This window comes from Aptenodytes patagonicus, chromosome 10 (genome assembly GCF_965638725.1).
Source record: "Aptenodytes patagonicus chromosome 10, bAptPat1.pri.cur, whole genome shotgun sequence".
NCBI lineage: Eukaryota > Metazoa > Chordata > Aves > Sphenisciformes > Spheniscidae > Aptenodytes > Aptenodytes patagonicus.
In genome coordinates, this window is record NC_134958.1 from 4,629,081 (window position 1) to 4,646,619 (window position 17,539).

The following is a 17,539-nucleotide window of genomic DNA, read 5'->3' on the forward strand; positions in this document are numbered from 1 at the left end:
TGTTTTTCTGGACCATTGATGGTGTTACCAAACATTATTTCCTATCAGGACTTGTACACTTGTTCAAATCTTAATACCATCCTTCCCTTGTGCTATGAAAAGGTTTCATTTGAAATACTGAAGATTCCTCTCAAATCAAGTTCATAGCAGTCCAGCGCTGAGTGATAAATATAAACAGAGCAGCACAGGGTACAGCTGAAGCTTTCTTCAGTCTGCAGGGAATCTTCCCTAAACACATAAGTTTCATCGCTTCAAAGTCTTTTGAGCCATTCAAATAAGATCAATGAACAAACAAATTTATTATTTAACCTGCAAATATTAAAGTCCAAGACTGCTTTTATATACATGAAAAATATCTTTAATTAGTTAAAAAAGTTTAAGAAATCAAGATAAATATAGCAAGATTATAGCAGCAGCTATTTCTATGAGGGCCATAAGGTACAACAAGAATTCAGATCTGCTAAAATGCAAGTATTTATTTATTAAACCAGTATCTACTCTTGATATCTCAAAACTAGAATTTTTAAATAACTTGAGTTAAACTAGTATAAGGAAAGCCTCACTTTAACAACTGCATCCTAACACAGAACAGGTCTTAAATTCAGAACTGAATACTTTGGCAAGGTAAGAGGCAGTCAAAAAACTGTTCCAGCATTTGGAGAAATCTGCAGTCTCAGCTGCTCCTCTCCCTTCAGCTACTCACCTCTCCTCATGCTCTTGAAGAGTAGCATACTTCATGTGGCTCATCAAGGCCCTCTCTTTACCATAGAGCCTGCAGGTAAGCATTTTAGTAAGAGGCTAAGAATAATTAAATGCAGTGGCCCCAGAGGCTGACTGCCTGGTTTCTCAGGGTTTTCGGTCAGGCTTTGCATGAACTACAGAGCTATTAAAGTTACAGTAAGTTACATACTGGCCAGTAGACAGTATTCCCCCAACTGCCCCATTAGACACACACAAAGCAGTACTGCAGACTGCACAGAGCTAAGGACTCTAAGAGCAGGTATTTCTGAGGTACCTTTTACTACAGTCAGTGCTTCCTAGTTTTGATTTTTGTTTCAGCATGTTTTTTTTTGAATGGGACCATTCAAACAGAATGCTAATATTGCTAGTTACAGTACCTTCTCTGTTGGAATGAGATGCTTTTTCACATTTACAGGATACATCTGTCCAAGTTAAGGTTGACACAGCTACACTGTGATATACTGTGTCTAGGAACATACAATACTGAAACTGGTGGATTTCCAGGTGCTAGAATACAGAAACAGTACATTTAATAACAGACAAGAATATTTTTTACAACTTGCTTTTAATTTTAAAATGTTTCACTCTAGGAAGTTCTCTAGCAAGTGATCTAGACCAGAGTTCCATATATTTCAGCATCAGGATCTGAGCAGGAGATGTTTCAGACACTCAGCACTCTTCAGGATATTGTTTTACTTCAGCCAAGTTCAGACTTGGTCAGGGTGCAAGCTAGGGTGCTATCTGACCCATGCAGTTTCCCACTCAGGCTCGAAACAGAAGTTACCCTTGGAGAAACACCATATCAGAATATTGAGAAAGCTGAGGCAGCCTCATGCTCATTGTCAAATATTTAGCATCCTTCCAGGGCTTATGTTCAGAAGTTTTGTAAACTGTGTACCCTCCTCTGTTCCAGCAGGTCATGGAAAACAGATCCTTGTGTTAAAGTAAGAAGTAGCTTCACATGGAGCTTGTATTCTACTGCTCTTTATATCAGCGAATCCAAGGACAGGGTCCAGTATCAGAAGGTAGGAAGTTTCATCATGTCATGGACAGTGTTTCTTACAAAGAGGTCAGATGGGAGATGTGAATTCCAAGTTTCATATATTGCAGAAGATACCAAAACACATGTAGTCTTTGTCACCTGGGATTAAGAAGTGTTTTCAGGTGATCATCTCTTTGTCCCCATTACATGATAGAACAGCTAGGATCCTCATTTTGCTGCAGAAATAAAATAAAATATCAATACATTAGGCTACTTAGCACGCATACAAACTTAGTACTTATTGCTGGTTACCTACTTGATCCTCATACAGGTGGTGGTGGGTTTAGTGTTTTGTAGATTTAGTTACTTATTAATAAAGCAAAGCAGATTTTCAAGAGGGGCAGTACTTTAACTATACTAGACAGTTTGGGGGTGGGGGAAAAAAAAACACCAAGCTTTTAAGAATTTCAGTCCATGCAATACATGAGCCTGTGCCTTCTTTAATGAAAGGCCATTAAGCTATCTATCAGTGCCTCAGTTCTGAAGCATCAAAATTTAACTGGCATGCAGATTCATGCTACCCTAGTTAGGGTGGTAAAAGCAGAAGCAAAAACCATGAAAAGCCTGCCTTCCTTTAAAGCACAGCATGCTTTCTCTGCATCATTTTACTACATGCAAGAAGCTAACTGTTTTTTTACTAGGCTGCCTTTATTTCAGTACTACCAATGCAGCAGAAGCATATAGGTACTAATGAAGAGTTTGACAGGAATTCAGCAGACAGGAATGACATTAACATTTGAGTGGGAATATTAGAATTGATTCTTACCATAAGTGGCACACAACTGTATTGTAAAGTTGCTGATAAAACAGATTAGAGGTGTAAGGAAAAAAGTTACTTTTGCTTTCCATCACTGATTGCCAAACAAGTGATATTATTAGTCAATTCAAATAAAGAGCCTTTAGAAAAGAAACTTGGAGAGGCCCTACTCCAAACATGAAAAGAAGCTTGTATCAGTAAGTCTCTTGATAAGCCTAAAACTTCCACTGGTGTTACTTCAACCATTTTGGTGTACGCTGTGCATTAAGAGCCCAAAGGCCAGAACAGCATTATAGAACCTTTCTCAATAGCTTATTTAACAGGGTCTCACCCTCCTTCAGTGAGAGACTGAAAATATTACAAGAATGTGCATTTAAGTCAGGAGACTTTGATAAACATCCTTTAAGCCAGATGGTATTATAATAATAGATATTTACCCAGATTTTCTGTTTGAAAGAAGGACAAGGAAAGCACCAAGCAGCAGGCAGTAACTGCCTGTTCTCAGGTACATTTTCTTCAGAAAGACACTACTAAGGTACTTTTAAGTTAAGTTTTCAGACAGATATATTATGAAAATACCTAGGAAATGGTGGTGGCTTTAAGACCTGGTGCAGTAAGATGCAAGTCCTCCTTGTAACTGTGTAGGATCGGTTTTAGCAAGAGCTGTGGTAGCTCAATATGCTGTGTCAGCAGGAGGGAGAGGATGAATTTGTAGCTAGGCATCCCCTTGCACTTAGGGCCTCGGTATTTGTACTAGCAAAGGGGGACTTGGTGCTATTTCAAGTCAAGAAACAAACCAAGTCAAGTACAGTCTATAAACCTGTCTAGTTATGACCAATTTAAAGCCCTTTATTAGTTCTGGTTTAGACTACTTGAGCAGTTAGAGACACCTGACTACTAGTACATCAAAGTACACTAGGAGCATCCCACATGCAGAAGTTCAGACTTGTCATGTGGTCAGTCAAAAGTCATTTGGAAGGGCTAAAGAGTCTTTCACAGGGCATTACCACATGCAGGTTGTAGCCAAAGGGTTATAGTGTATTGAAGGCAAAACATGCCTATTCTATTTGACTGTGTCAACTCCATTAGCATGACCTGCATCTGTGCTGAAGTTCCACTTGGAAAGTATTGAAGGGAGTATTTATGACCGAAGCAAGGCCGAGATTCTTATTTTGCACAGTAAAATAAGAAAAAGTAGTTCCTGGAAATGAGCTGGAACAGAAGTGCCTCAAACTCATGCTTGAACTTAAGAGGGGCTTAGGCAATCAATACACTTAAGAACTTTGATTTCAGCCTTTCAGTACTTTTGAATGGAAATACTAGGTTTCTTCAGTGTGAATTTATCTTAAGAGCAAGTCAGGGACACTGTTTGGAGTCTCGGCTAAGTCACTTCATCCCACAGAAATAAGATACTTCTAGTTAGTGTTTGCATTCTGTTCTTGGGGTAACAGCTTTTAATTCATGGTCAGATGCTTAGATAGAACAGACGTTAAAGCTAGTATTTTTCAGTGTGTCAGTAATAAGAGACCAAACAATGCTACTATTTGATCATATTCAACCAGAGAATAAGCAAAACATCAATTCCACTTCTGATGCAAAGCCATGCAAGCTACATCCTACATGGGACAAGAGACTGCAGCACTATTAACGAAGCAAGTTTTCTATGAGATGACAAGCACGACTCTTACCATCTCACCTGCTTAAGGATGCTCACAGGAGCCACTATCATGAAACCAAACAACATTTCTTTTTTCTTCTTCTTTTGGTCTGACATCAAGAAAAATGTGAAGAGTTGTAGGATATGGATAGTACTTGGGGAAGTATTTTCATACAGTAATGAAAAGAAACAGCCATTGAATGATTCTGTTGATAGCATGTATTTAAACTTCAGGCAGCTTACCTGAGATGGAAACTCCATTTCACTTCCAGTTATTTCTTCATAATCATCATCTTGCTCGCTGCTTTCTTCTCCTCTGGGTACATGCATTATCTTCCGCTCTGCGAGTTCCTAGAATACAATTGAATTGCCACCAAGAACCCTCAAGAGTAAAGCACATCAGACAAGTTTAGCAGTAAATAGCTTCTACTGTCCTAATATCTCACTTACCTCACCATCATCTGTGATGAGTGTAACGCCAATATTATCCCCAATTCCCCAAGACTTCTGAGACTTCCAGACCAGATCACTAGGACCTGGGCTTACACCAGCAGCTGCACCCCAGATCTGCAACAGATTTAGAGTGAGCTTCTGAAGAATCTTATTCGTAGTTAGGTTAGGATTCAGTCTAACATACAATTCTTGAGTACTCCAATACCAAACATGAACTACTACGATCCCTGGCAGGTTGGTAGGTCCTGAAAAGAACTAAGAATGGTGGTAATGTTTTTTTAACTGAAGACTGTAAAAGAGTGAGCACAGAAAAGGCTGTTAAGAGCTTCTACCTGATGTAGAGGTAGCCTTGCTCAGACATGCATACTATTTGAGTCAGAGCCAAGACCAGTATGTCTGGTTACAGAGACACTCATGGCAGCAATTTGTGTATACAAGATAGCCTCTAGCCTGGAGTCACTCACAGATTCTTGAGCAAGCTTGTATGGAGTTTGGAGTGCAGAGTGTAGAACTAGGCTCTTTGATCATTATCTAAGTGTACTTAGAGTATGATTTTAGAGCTAGTATTTAGCTTAGTACCATAAACCGTGAGCTCGGCATTGCTGAACTGTAGTGGACTAAAGCTTTTAGCAACAGTAAAAGTCTTTGCACAACTTGTATCAAATCACAGGAGTATGGGGAACCCCTAAGAGTAAGCTAGAATATATTGATTCTGTTCATAATAACAGCACATCCCAATCTGGGATGATCCAAGTTCAATCCAAGATTTAGCTTTAAAGAAAATTTGTCATTTCAGATCAGGTTGTTGCAAGGATTTTTCCCTGTCTCCCTCTCCACAAAATAAGGATTTTAGTTCTTTAGGCACTTGCAGTATCAGTTTAGTTTTCCTTATGACATGAATCTGTTGCCATCTAACATAACAAGAACAGAGCTCTGAGTAAGTTTTACAAAACCACTACCTACTGTAACTACTTGGCCTGCCTGGAGAGTAAACCGTGAAGGAAATTTGTACGTTACATCTGACACGCTTCCAAGATGTCTTCTTAACACCCATCCATGTAGTGGCTGATCCTGTGGGACAAGAAATTTCTCTCAGCATTACAGACCACCACCATATCATACAAGTGGCAAGGTTCTTTCCAGACTCAAGGGTCAGTTTTAGTCCCACTCCTGTAGCGTACAAGAATCTGATCATTTTGAGGAAGCCTTCAAGTTTCCATTAAAGCCTCTCTATGTTTTCTCCCAGTACTTCCGTAGGATTAATCTTAGTCCCACAAGTTTAGGCACATCTGTTCTTGCCTTCTGTTGAAAGGGGATCGTGATGCTCTTTACCAGGAAGATTCTAATGAATGAAGTTGGTCATACCCATCTACCAACTTGGGCCATATATATATGAACACATACATAGTGGCCTGTGAAGGTTTAAGGCGTCTCAGGCTGAAGCAACTAAGCTACCAGCCACGAGTTTTGGAGCTCTGAGGATTAATTCTAATAATTCTAGATTTGCAGACTAAACTAGTCCAAGAATTAGATAATTGGTCAGATAAACCCTCTACATGGCTTAGATACTATCAGCTCTATTCACCCTTTTAGCTGTTTTAAACATTTCTAAGTAATAAGAAGCTGTCATTATCCAATTTACTAAGCACCTTATTTAGTTTGAGGACAAGTAGTACTTCTGATAGCACTAGCCTGAATCTGATGAGAAACAACTGAAGGTGTTCGATTTCTGCACCATAGAACCCAGTGCACCTCCCCCCAAAAGCACCTCCCAGACATCCCTGTGAACAAAACACCTGCAGTACAAAAAAGAGTCAGTCTCTAGTCTTCTCTTGACAGCAGCCAGGTTAGCTGAGAAGTTCCCAGTTTGTATTTAGTTTGGCAGTACTCTTCCCTCATCTCTTCATCCTTCCCTATTGTCATCTCTCACTAAGCTACAAGTGGGTTCACAAGCAGTCACACTTTGCAGTGAAGGCCGTGCAGACTTGAATGAACAGAAGTACCTCATCAGAGTTGTTTTTAAGCCTGACAAATTTCCCATCTGCATCAATTTCTTCGATAGATACATTTCCAGAGGATGAAGCATGCTGAACAGTCTTAAATCCAGCACTACGCCCTCTCTTTTTGGCTTCTTTCATTTTCCTTTTCTTCCCATGCAGGAACCGGCGCCCTTGGCTTGTTGCTTGAGTTGCAGTGCTGTGTGAAGATGGACTGGGTGACAGCTTTAGCCTAGAAGGGAGTCAGATAACATTCACTTGAATATATGATGTGCTTATTTCTTCTCACTCCTATCCTCCCACTACAGCCAAGCCTAACAGCTTCTTATATCCAAGCTTTCCATGAAGCCTTGAATATAAGATTTTATTTTTACTGGCAAGACTAGCTAAGTAGCTTGTTAAGTTTGGAAGACAGCCCCAGCCCTAGAGTTCAGAGCAACCTTATGTCGATAAGTAAAGATTCCCAACTGCAATAAGTACTCCTTTAAAGTTCCTACAGACACAATCTTCAGTGGAAGTAGTTTAAGTTTTTGACCCTTCTTAGCATGTATTGAGTTCATGTTGTTCTCACCAGGCAGTGTTTGGATAGTTGGGAGTGGATACAATTTCCCAGTTTCATTCATGAAACTTGAGCGCGGTCTTTGATACATCTCCAGGATGTAGCACAAAGCTTTGAGAACGTTTGATTCTAGGGAGGGATGTCTAATGGACCTTTGAACTTTATCGGTTGCATTTATCAAGTTACTTCATCTTACTACACCAGGTGGTGGATGTGGGATATAAATACCATCTACAGAAGATTATGCTTCAAGAACTAAATTGTGGCACTAATCACATATTAATATTTATTTCTTGCCTCCTCCACATTCTGAAGAATATACAGTTAATTAGCGTAGAGATCTTGGATGGAGCAAGTCTTCATATGAGGATCTTGTCATAGCCTACCTCTGTTCCTCTCCTTCCAGCATCTTTCTGTAGGCATTTATTTCCAGATCTAGAGCCAGTTTCACATCTAAGAGATGCTCATATTCTTCCAACTGTGCTTGCGCCTGCTGCTGGGCTTGTGCCATTTCTTTCTCTTTTTCAGCCATACGCCTTCGATGGAGATCGCGATCATAATCCAGTGTCTCCTGTAGCTCCCTTATTCTGTTCTCCAAAGCAACATTCTAAAATTAAGGGGAGGGAAAAATCAATTAAGCCATAACTGAATATTAGAGAGGAGAGGCCAGTGTTTTGAATTGGGTATCTAAATTAAAATAATTCTAAGGATATACAAATAAAGATAGTACCTGGCTTTGATATTGATTAACTTGAGATGTCAGAGTATCAACTCTCAGCTTTGTTTCCATCAGCTCCTCCCGAGCAGCATTGGCAAAGTCACTATTTCTTGCTGCAGATAGCTGGGCATTCTCCATCTACAGATAAGTCACTGTTAGTAATGAGTTGCTTATGACCACATATTTTAAATAGGGAAGGAAAACCAAGTGATTTCCAGCTGTTACATCTGGAAATAGTTATGTTTTACTTAAGTGTGCAGATACCAATAGAGTCCAGGTCAGAAAGTTTTTCATTGCTTTTCAGGGAGGTTTACACAAGTTTGACATGAATGTCAGAAAAAGTCAGCAATAATCAGGTAGTGAAAATTGCTGGATTAGGATATTTCAGTTACAGATGCACAAAGACTTTGTATAGATATTAACTAAATTGATTCTCCAGAACAATGGACAATATGTTTAGAAGCTGCTTGTCAAAGCATGGGGCTACAGGGTATTAGGTATGCTTATCAAACTATTGCTCTTCCCCAAGAGTTCTATTACTAAGCAGTTCCTGCATCACTATAAGCAGCACTGAGCTATTTCTAGAGCAAGTCAATCTTGAGATGTTGCAAGAAAGGATAAAGTAGAGCCATGCTCCTACAAGAGGCACTCACAGAATTTCCAGTGGAAACCTGGACAGAAGCATCCAAAGGAATTCACTGAGTTGGCATATAGGTTGGAGTATAGAGAAAGCCAGAAAAAACCAGGAAGAAACGAACACATGTACTTGTTGAGAGAAGTAGCAGATCATGGGATTCTGCACCGAGTATTAAAGAAGGCTTAAGATACCAACACTGTGCACTGCAACCAACCCAGGAACCCCTGGGATCTTACCTACCAACAGTATAAGCCTAAAGTATTACTTTTTCCAGCTAATGCTGGGAAAGAGGTGACAGACCAGTTCTGGAAGACAAACTGTCAAGCTACTTCATAGCTACCCTCTCCCCCTTATCCAGTACTAGGCAACTGGAAAGGGTCATTTACACTCACACATTTAAAAGTGCTCTTGGAGAACTGTAAGAATACCTTATTTCATGCATTTTAGTAACACTATAATCAGTAGATCAAGTTTTATTCAATAATACTGAAATTGCTCAATACAAACATAGCATACCTTGGTCCTGAATTTGTCAGACAGGCTCTCAGATTTGTCAGAAGTCTGAATTCTGATCAACTTCATTACATTAGCCATTCCTGATTGCTCCCCAAAGGGACAGTATTTATGCTTGAGCCAGTTTTGTTTTGGACCAAGTGTTTGTAGAAGTTCTACTGTCAAATTTGACACTGCTTCAAAATTCCGTAACAACTTATGCCAAGAAGCTCTGCACTGAATGCAAGGGCTCCATCAGTCAGCTATTTATGCTAGCGTGACTTTATTAAGGTGCAGAGAACTAAAGCTTTGTTTTATTGGCATGTTTTACAGACTCACTTTTGCACTGAATGTTCGTTCCAGCTCCTCTTTGTATCCTTGAATTTGTTCTTCATGTTGTTTTCTGAGCCCCTGCAGAGCATCCGAGATCTTACTCTCAAATTCTCTCTGACGGCCAGATTCTATTTCTGCTATCCTGCTCTCATGGACTCTTTTTGTCTCCTTGAGCTCCTAGGAGAAGAAGAAGTTTCTCAGAGAATAAGCAAGCCAATACAGTTTGATTTGAGACTGAACTTACTGTACCAGCTTAACAAGTCATTCAATATTGAAGCAGATTTATCATTGAGTGCACAGTAATTCATCTTTATTCAGATCTTGGATATTCATCCATTAGGTCGGGTACTTCCACCTTGCCAGAGTTGTTTTGCTTCCTCACTGCCAACACTGCTTAAACTAATAAATGCAGTAGTTTGTATTTAATTTTAAGACTAATTCTTTGAACTAGATGGATTTCTCTGCTTTTCTTTACTTAGAGCACATGCATATATACTTCAGTTTCTTTAAGCACTGTTACTTCACCTATTCTTGTTTTATTCAAAAAGTAATAGCAGTTGGTTAGAGAAATTGGAGTTCTATCACTGAAACCACACACTTTGAGATTCCTTCCAGTCAGAAGGAAGTTGGTTTACATTCACATGTTTTTTAGTTCTATGTACTGACTTCACACAAAGGTTACCAGACACCTTTGATAAGTATTAAGGAAGTAGGGAACATAAGTTGCTTATTAAAGGAGATTTAACTTCTTCGATTATTTTAGGTTTCTAGCAAACATCTGGAATCATTTAACTGTAATATATGCACTTTCAGTTATACAAAGTAGTATATTGGGATTGTAGTTACCTTCAGAAGTGCAGCCTGAGAAAATTATCTCATATTCCAGATACCTACTGGTACTATGCCAGTTAACATGAGGTTGTGTACTTTCTTGAAGTCTTCCTAGTTAGGTGGATTTTATTGGCTGGTGGACTGTCATAGGTTGACTCAGCTAGTTACCTTTTTAAGGATAAAGCACATCTTAACATTGCTTTTAAGTGCCTCCAGGGATCATGGACACCTAAAAAAATCCTCGTTAATAAGCTAAAACATACATCTTCATGAAGGCGCTTCTGGAACGTCATTTGTTCCTGCAAAGTTTTCATATGATTTTCCAGGTCCACCCTCCTCAACATTTCGCTGTGGAGATGCTTTTTGGTATCTTCCAGTGACAGCTTCAGCTGGAAGAGACACACATCAGGTAATCAAAATTAAGAGGTCATTTTTCAAAACTAAGACAGTCAACTTATTACAGGTCATTCAACTTCATTCCCACAGCAATCAAGACACACTGCTTGAGTGAAGTTGGTTACTCTGTTTAAGTTCTTACTTCAGAGGGATCCAGCATATCAGCAACAGAATCCTATTTAGTTATATAGACCAGATTTCCCACAAGGCAAATAAAGAGCAGCCCTTAATCCCACCAGCTAAGTTTGATTCCTCAAAGTAGACTTCTGATGAATCAGTTGTACCATCCATGTACATTCCTCCCCTTCACAACACTAAGTGTTCCAAACTTCTCCCTAACTTCCAATATCATTTGTTTGCTGCTTAACAAGTAAAATCCTCCAAATACAGCCTAACTATGTTAACAAACTATTATACACTTCCAGTGTTGGAGTGTGCTGCTTTAATGATACAAGTTTGCGGTTTTTTAAGTTTTCATCCTAAAGATTTGAAGTTAGCTTATTCAATGATCACATTAAAGCATGAAGATACAAAACCTATGCTCTTAGAAATGCACTGAGTAGCAACTCAAGCAGAGTTCATTTTAGTAGCACAAGAGCCTACAAAAAAGTAGTCAGAACTTATTTATTCTGCCTAGATTTAAGCACAGTGAAGCAGGGTCCATCAAATGTTCCCTTTGCTGACACGTTAGAGAACGCTACAGGGGCTATAGCAGTGCAACACATTTCAACTTCCTTTGTCCTTAGAACAAGAAACACTACCTACTGTGGTCATAGAATAGAATTAAAGGTACCTACAACAGGTGGAAGTTTTAACAGACCAACTATCAGTAGCATTTGCTTTCAGCAAGATTGCAGAAATTTTTTTGTCCACCTGTCACTGCCATGGATAAGTCTTTCCCTGCTTTCAAATCTCAGTAAGCTAGGTGGGGAAAAACAAGCAATAGCTTCAGGAACAAAAGCAAAGTTGAAATTCCAGGAACAAGTCTTACAGTGACTACTTGATCCTTTAATTCACGGAGGTCATTCTCCAAACTTCGGTTCTCATTCAAAGCTGTCGCCAAGTCAGCTTCCTTCGCGTTCAGCTGAGCATCAAGGTCTCTCATACGAGCCTGTGCCAGGTTTAGATCAGCTTCTTTTTTTGAATTCCTACAAGTGAAAGTTTTACACTCATAAGTTGCAGCTGGAGGGGGAGATAGTTTGTTTTTAACATGTTTACCTTCACAGGGGTCTGTGGCAGAACTGAAACAGAAGAGAGGTTAGTTAACACTCGCGGTGAGAGCACAGGGCAGGCTGTAAAACAAACCAGACAGGCCCCTCAGACAAGTATCATTTGTTTAACCAGAAAGATTTCTGACCCAGTTTCCAGCTTGTTTTCTGTGAATCCTACACAGAAGCCAGCTATTTTCCACGGCATTATCAACCGGAGAGGGAAGGCACAGCACACACCACTGTCTCCACAGGGAGGGACTAGTCACACTCAAAGCCGAAGTTCACCAGGCCACAGTGACCTGCGCCCCTGAACAAGCTGCTCACACAGGCACCTCCTTTCAGCAGCAAAGGCCGCCACCAGCTTCCCGGCAGAGTGCCTGCTGGCCCTGAAAACACACCGCTCCTGCGGCCCCCGGGGCTCCGAGCCCCACACACCCCTCTCACCAGGAGGGATCCGCCATGGAGGCCACCGCCGCCGCCCCGGGGGAGGCCCCGCAGCGCCTCCAGGCGGCCAGGCTGGGTGCGAGCAGCTCGAGGCCTGCTTTCCTGAGGCAGGGCAGCAGGCGATGCTGGTCACACCTGGGGGCAAAGCACCCCCGCCTCTGCAGGTAGAGGCAGAAAGCAGCTCTGGCTGCCAGGGGGTGTCATTCGTCCTCCCCCCCGACCGGGACGTTCCTGCCCACAGCACAGGAGGAGTTCTGTCCCCGGGAGGCCACTGGCCCAGCCCTGGCGAGCAGGCCTCAGCCCCACATCCCCAGCTGGGCCTTTGCCTCCTACAGCCCCTCAGCTCCTGCCACAGGGCAGCGAGCCCCCACAGCAACCGCCCTTCCCTCACAGCACCCTTGCAAAGGACTCTTCTCCCTCAGGAAGGGTCATACGCTTTTCCCTCCTTCACACCATGGCGGAGTTACAGGGCAAGAGAAGCTTCGCCTTCAGAAGAGGGCCATTGCCTTGCGCAAACACCCAGGTACAGAGCCCTCAGGTACCACCTGGATGGCCAATGCGGTTGTTTAAGTTGCCAGTTTTACTTGGCACCACAGTAGAGAAGTGCTGGGCCCACGGTGAGTTCCTGTCAGAGAAAGGGGTGATAATTTCCCAGACTGTTCTAACTTCTAAAACCCTTGCAGTTGCCTGACCATGATCCAGAGTCTGACTTCCTGCTCAAAACTCAGATTTGAGATTGCGAAGACTAAAGTGTTCAATTTATTTTTGCAAAATCTGTTCTGCCAAGTGGCTAAGTTGTGATAATTCATACAATGAGTTTTCCAGTTGATAACTGAGCAGACCCATTGGAGAGAGTCCAAAGTCATTCTGCAGGAGTGATCAGCTCTAGAAAGCTTGGACTGCAAGGAAAGATTGAAAAAAGTAAGGGTTGTTTAGTCTAGAGAAGCGAAAAGTGTCAGGAGGTAACAGTCTTTCATACATGAAAGACTGCTGCACAGAGGAAGAGAATCTGTTTTCCATGTCTGTTGTGGAAAAGACAGGAAGTTGCAGGCTTAAATTGCAGGGAGGAATATTTGGGTTAGATGTTAGGGAGAGGAAACTAACAGTAGGTCAACACTGAAGCACATTGCCTGGGGGGATATTCTGGAATCTCCATCATCTGGAATTTAAAAAAAAAAGGGTTACGCAAACATCTGCTGGAAGGGATACAGGTATGGTTGGTTCCAACACAGGCCTGGGCACGTGGCTACATCAGGTTCTTGCTCGAGGCCTTTTCTAGCCCTGCTATCCAGAGACATTTGTTGACTGTCTCTCATACTTCCTGACCATGATGGAAAACCAAGTGTTTTGCTAGCAGAGGTTATTTATTCTTTACTCCAACTCTAGGAAAAGAGTAACTCTACTGGGGTAACAATAAAAAACCAAGATAATGCGTTGTAGGTTTTTTAGTATTTACAGGTTTCTTTCTTTTCTAGGTATTAATTAGCCACCTTCCTTTTGCAATCTCTGCCACCACCACCACTTACTGTGAGTATTAGTTATGATATTAACAAGTATACCAATAACACTATTTAATATTGACTGTTTCATCCTACAATAATATAAATTTCATTCTGCAGTCAAAGTGTGTGCAAGACTGAAATTCCATTAGTATCTGTGTTTTAACGGTCCACTTTCCTGAGGCAGGCCTCTGACAGCCAGGTTCAGGTTTCCTATATTTTTTCCTGACAAATATTTTTCAGAGAACCCTGAATGAGTCATTTCATCTTTAAGAACAGCAATTTAACAAGTCTGGCTTTGACAAGAGTATTTACTACCCTTTTAAACCAAGTTTGGGGTTCAGAACACCACTTTACATTATTATACAGCAAGCAGTGACAGTTACAGTACTCTACAACATTCCATATACCAACCATTCCAGAACTAAGCATGGCTTATTGACTATGAATTGCAAGCGATAACTTTGAGGCACTGCCAATCACATTCCTTGTAAATCAGGGTGCCACATATGCTTGACCTGGAGAATCTAAATAATTTTACCAAAAGAGTTCAGGTATGTTTGAAACAGACTCCAGCTTGTCAAGACAAAAGGATGTTAACAGCACTTGCAGAATTCATTCTTACAGCTTCAGCTTGCTACACGGCATATTTCAGGTGCAGTAGCAAAATGCATGTCTATACTCAGTGGTGCAGAAAGAAAGTGGTCTTGTCTTTCTCTGCTGAGCTACTGTAGTTGCTTTGACCTTCCTCAAGCTCTGAATTCAACCGATACGCTTATCCATAACTCCTCCTCCCCAAAGGTCTTTGGCCTACTTCCAGTTACCACTGTTTAAGTAGTAAGAAAAAAGCTGAAATGCAAGCACACTTCATTGTTGCTGAAGGTTTAAGTCTCTTTACCAGTGATTAATAAGAGCCAATGTTAATGCTGTGTGGAAGTTATCTGGTGACATTCCATCCTATAAGAGTTCCAGGTTATTTAAAGGGTGTATATATAAAGGGCACGATACACTCAAAGTAGTTTGTTCCAAGTCATCTGAGACATTTGCAGTTAGACAGCCCAGATACAAAACACTCATTAATATTAGGACTTCAGTCTAGTCCTTTCAGAAAGCAGCATGTACTATGTATCATTTCCCATGGGCCGTAACATTAACCACTTCTAAGACCTACTTATGTTAAAGAAAAAAAAAAATCAGTCCAGAGGATTGCATACCTGCCAAGCCTAAAGCTTTATAAACAAAGCCACAGGGTTATACAAACACAAAGAGCAGCAGAAAAGTTTTAGAACTGGCATTACCCCTCTCCTCACTGTCCACTCAAGTGGCTGGTTAGATTTATGAAATAGATCTACAAGCCAAAACCCAGCATGAATGAGACAAGCCCAAGAACTTCTAAGCAGCTGAAAACAGAAGCTTAGAGTAAAAACATGTTTTATTCCCAAGTGGAACAGCTACTTAAGTCCTACTGAGCCTATGAGGAGGCAGTATTTGCTCCATACAAGTATTAAAAGAAAAACCTGGTGCCTAAAGCTGCTACGATACAAGTTTATAACAAGATTTAGGGGGCCTGTGGACACCCAAATTATTGCAAGTCTGTAATTGATTTAGCAGCGCAATGGGGCATTAAAATAACTAGCAGTGCTAGCACTCTGTATATACCCATAAAGGAAGCTTGGTGGGATTGGACACTTGTTCCCTCCCCTTCACTACCCACCTTCCTCCCTCCTTCAAGAGGATTTGATCACACTTACATTGGGCCACCCCTCTGTTCCAGGCTTGGTGAGACTAGACAACAAGATGATTCCAGGCTTGGGATACACAGCTTGCAACAGAGTCAAGCCCGAAACAGCAGGCAGTTCATCCCAGTAGCACGCAAATCAAGACCTAAAAGCCACTAGGACAATTTCTGTGCAGTACCAGCCTAGACCAGGTAAGCTATACGGCTTACAGGACTACCTTCTCTGTGTATTCCCCTCTAGTCAACATCTGAGCTGAAAAGTCCAAAAAAGATGCGAGCTGACTCCATACAGAGACTCCTTCCCCTACCCCCGTAGCTTTCTAGATGCTTTCCGGCATAGCAGCTTCTTGACTGTTCGTAAACACAGGTGTGGTGCCAAACCCAGTCAGCTATGCATTCATAGCATATGAATGCATATGAAAGAACGTAAGGCCACCCAACACCAAGTTCTGGGGGAGCCCCCGTGCCCATCATGGAGGTGCTGAAGTGGCCCAGCAGCACTACAGCAGCAGGTGCTCACAGCAGTGTCTCTACAGCACATCTTCAGAAACAGACATTAGGATTTCTCCTAGCCCAAGACACTCCAACCTCACAGGGCCATACCTTTAGGGTGTCACCATGACCTGGACACCCTACAGCACCGAGCGCTCCCTCACCAACACACAGCTGCTGGCAAGCAACATCCCCTCCCCCTCACGAGCCCCGAAGAGGAGGCGGCCCCAGGGTGGTCCCCAGCAGGGAGGCCTGCTCGGGGCCGGGCAGGTGCAGCGGGAGGGCCGGGGCACCGACCTGCTGTGCAGCTGCCGGTGCTCCTCGCCGATCTTGCCCAGCTCCACCTGCAGCGCGGCCCGCTCGATGGCGATGTCGTCCAGCGCCCGGCGGGCGTCGGCCAGCTCCGTCTCGTAGCGGAGCCGCAGGCTGCCCAGCTCCCGGTCGCTGCCCGCCTCCTGCTCGGCCAGCCGCTGCTGCAGCACCGACTTGTCGGCCTCCAGCGCCCGCACCCGCTCGATGTAGGCGGCCAGGCGGTCGTTGAGCTGCCGCAGCTCCTCCTTCTCCTGTAGCCGGCTCAGCCGCGTCGGGCTCAGCGGCGAGGCGGCGGCGGCGACACGGCTGAGGGAGCGGCTCCCGCTCGCCGGCGTGGAGGAGAGAGCCGTGGCCATGGCAGCCTCCGGTCCGGGCCCGGGCCCCACCGCCGCTACCGGGACCGCCCCGCGCAAGACACCCAGCGCCTGCCGCCGCCCGCGTATAAATAGCCGCCAGCTGCCGCCGCGGCCTGCCGGCGAGGGTGGGCAGCTTAAAGGGCTAGGGCTGCTCCCCCACTGCCGCCCCGGCCCGGCGGCTCCGTGTAGGAAAGGCGCTTTTTAAATTTTATTTTCTTTTTTTGCTTTATTTTTTACACGTGCCTTGCTGCATCTCATCAGCCCAATGGTGCTGCCCGGAGAGGGCGGGGAAGGAGCTGTCAGGAAAAGCCTACGGCAGCCCGGCGTTTTTACAAACCGGTGCAAGGGGTCGGGGTGAACACCCCCCCCCCCGATTTAGGAAGATGCATGACAGCTGCAGTGATGCTCACACTCCAGCATGCTGCCGTGTCAGTGCTCTGCCCGTTCTGTCTGTTTTTTTGCGATTTGTTCAGCTGATGAAAATAAGCTAGTCCCTCCTCTTTTTTGGTTTGTTGCTTGTTTGTGGGCGTTTTTAGCTTTCAGGTTAGGCTGTGGTGGCTGTCAGCCATCCCAGTGCTACAGTGTCTCGGTGGAAAGGTGATGTGTGAGCAGAAGGAAGAATGGAGCGGGAATGAGAACCTGCATCAAGACAAGCGTGTGAAGCAGTCTGTGAAGCCGTACACTAGTTACATTTTATAAAAATCATTGTTCAATAAGAAAGTTGCTTCAGCACTTTAGTAGTGACGTATACTGTGATAGTTGTCAGTTTTTTCCAGCAGCTAATTAATTTACCCTTTTCTTTTTCACTTGCATCTTGGAGAGCAGATGCTGTGCAGATCTCATTCAGTATGAGCATAAAAATCTCTGAACATTA

The 17,539-nt window shown here is 42.9% G+C and overlaps 1 protein-coding gene across 2 annotated transcripts; it reads right to left on the reverse strand.

Moving 5' to 3' along the window:
- Window positions 1-282: 282 nt before the first annotated feature.
- On the reverse strand, window positions 283-16,665 carry LOC143164862 (lamin-B3-like). 2 transcript variants are annotated; one of them, XM_076347882.1, is made up of 12 exons: window positions 16,295-16,665; window positions 11,605-11,761; window positions 10,481-10,606; window positions 9,393-9,563; window positions 7,937-8,062; window positions 7,593-7,813; window positions 6,654-6,879; window positions 5,614-5,721; window positions 4,648-4,764; window positions 4,441-4,548; window positions 4,237-4,307; window positions 1,896-1,959 (listed from the first exon to the last, which is right to left on the reverse strand). In XM_076347882.1, the coding sequence occupies exons 1-11, from the start codon at window positions 16,663-16,665 to the stop codon at window positions 4,266-4,268; spliced, it is 1,773 nt and encodes a 590-aa protein (XP_076203997.1). In that variant the 3' UTR covers window positions 1,896-1,959; window positions 4,237-4,265. The 2 variants fall into 2 exon arrangements, with proteins under 2 accessions (XP_076203998.1, XP_076203997.1); XM_076347883.1 differs by lacking the exon at window positions 4,237-4,307 and having other exon boundaries at window positions 283-1,959.
- Window positions 16,666-17,539: the final 874 nt, after the last annotated feature.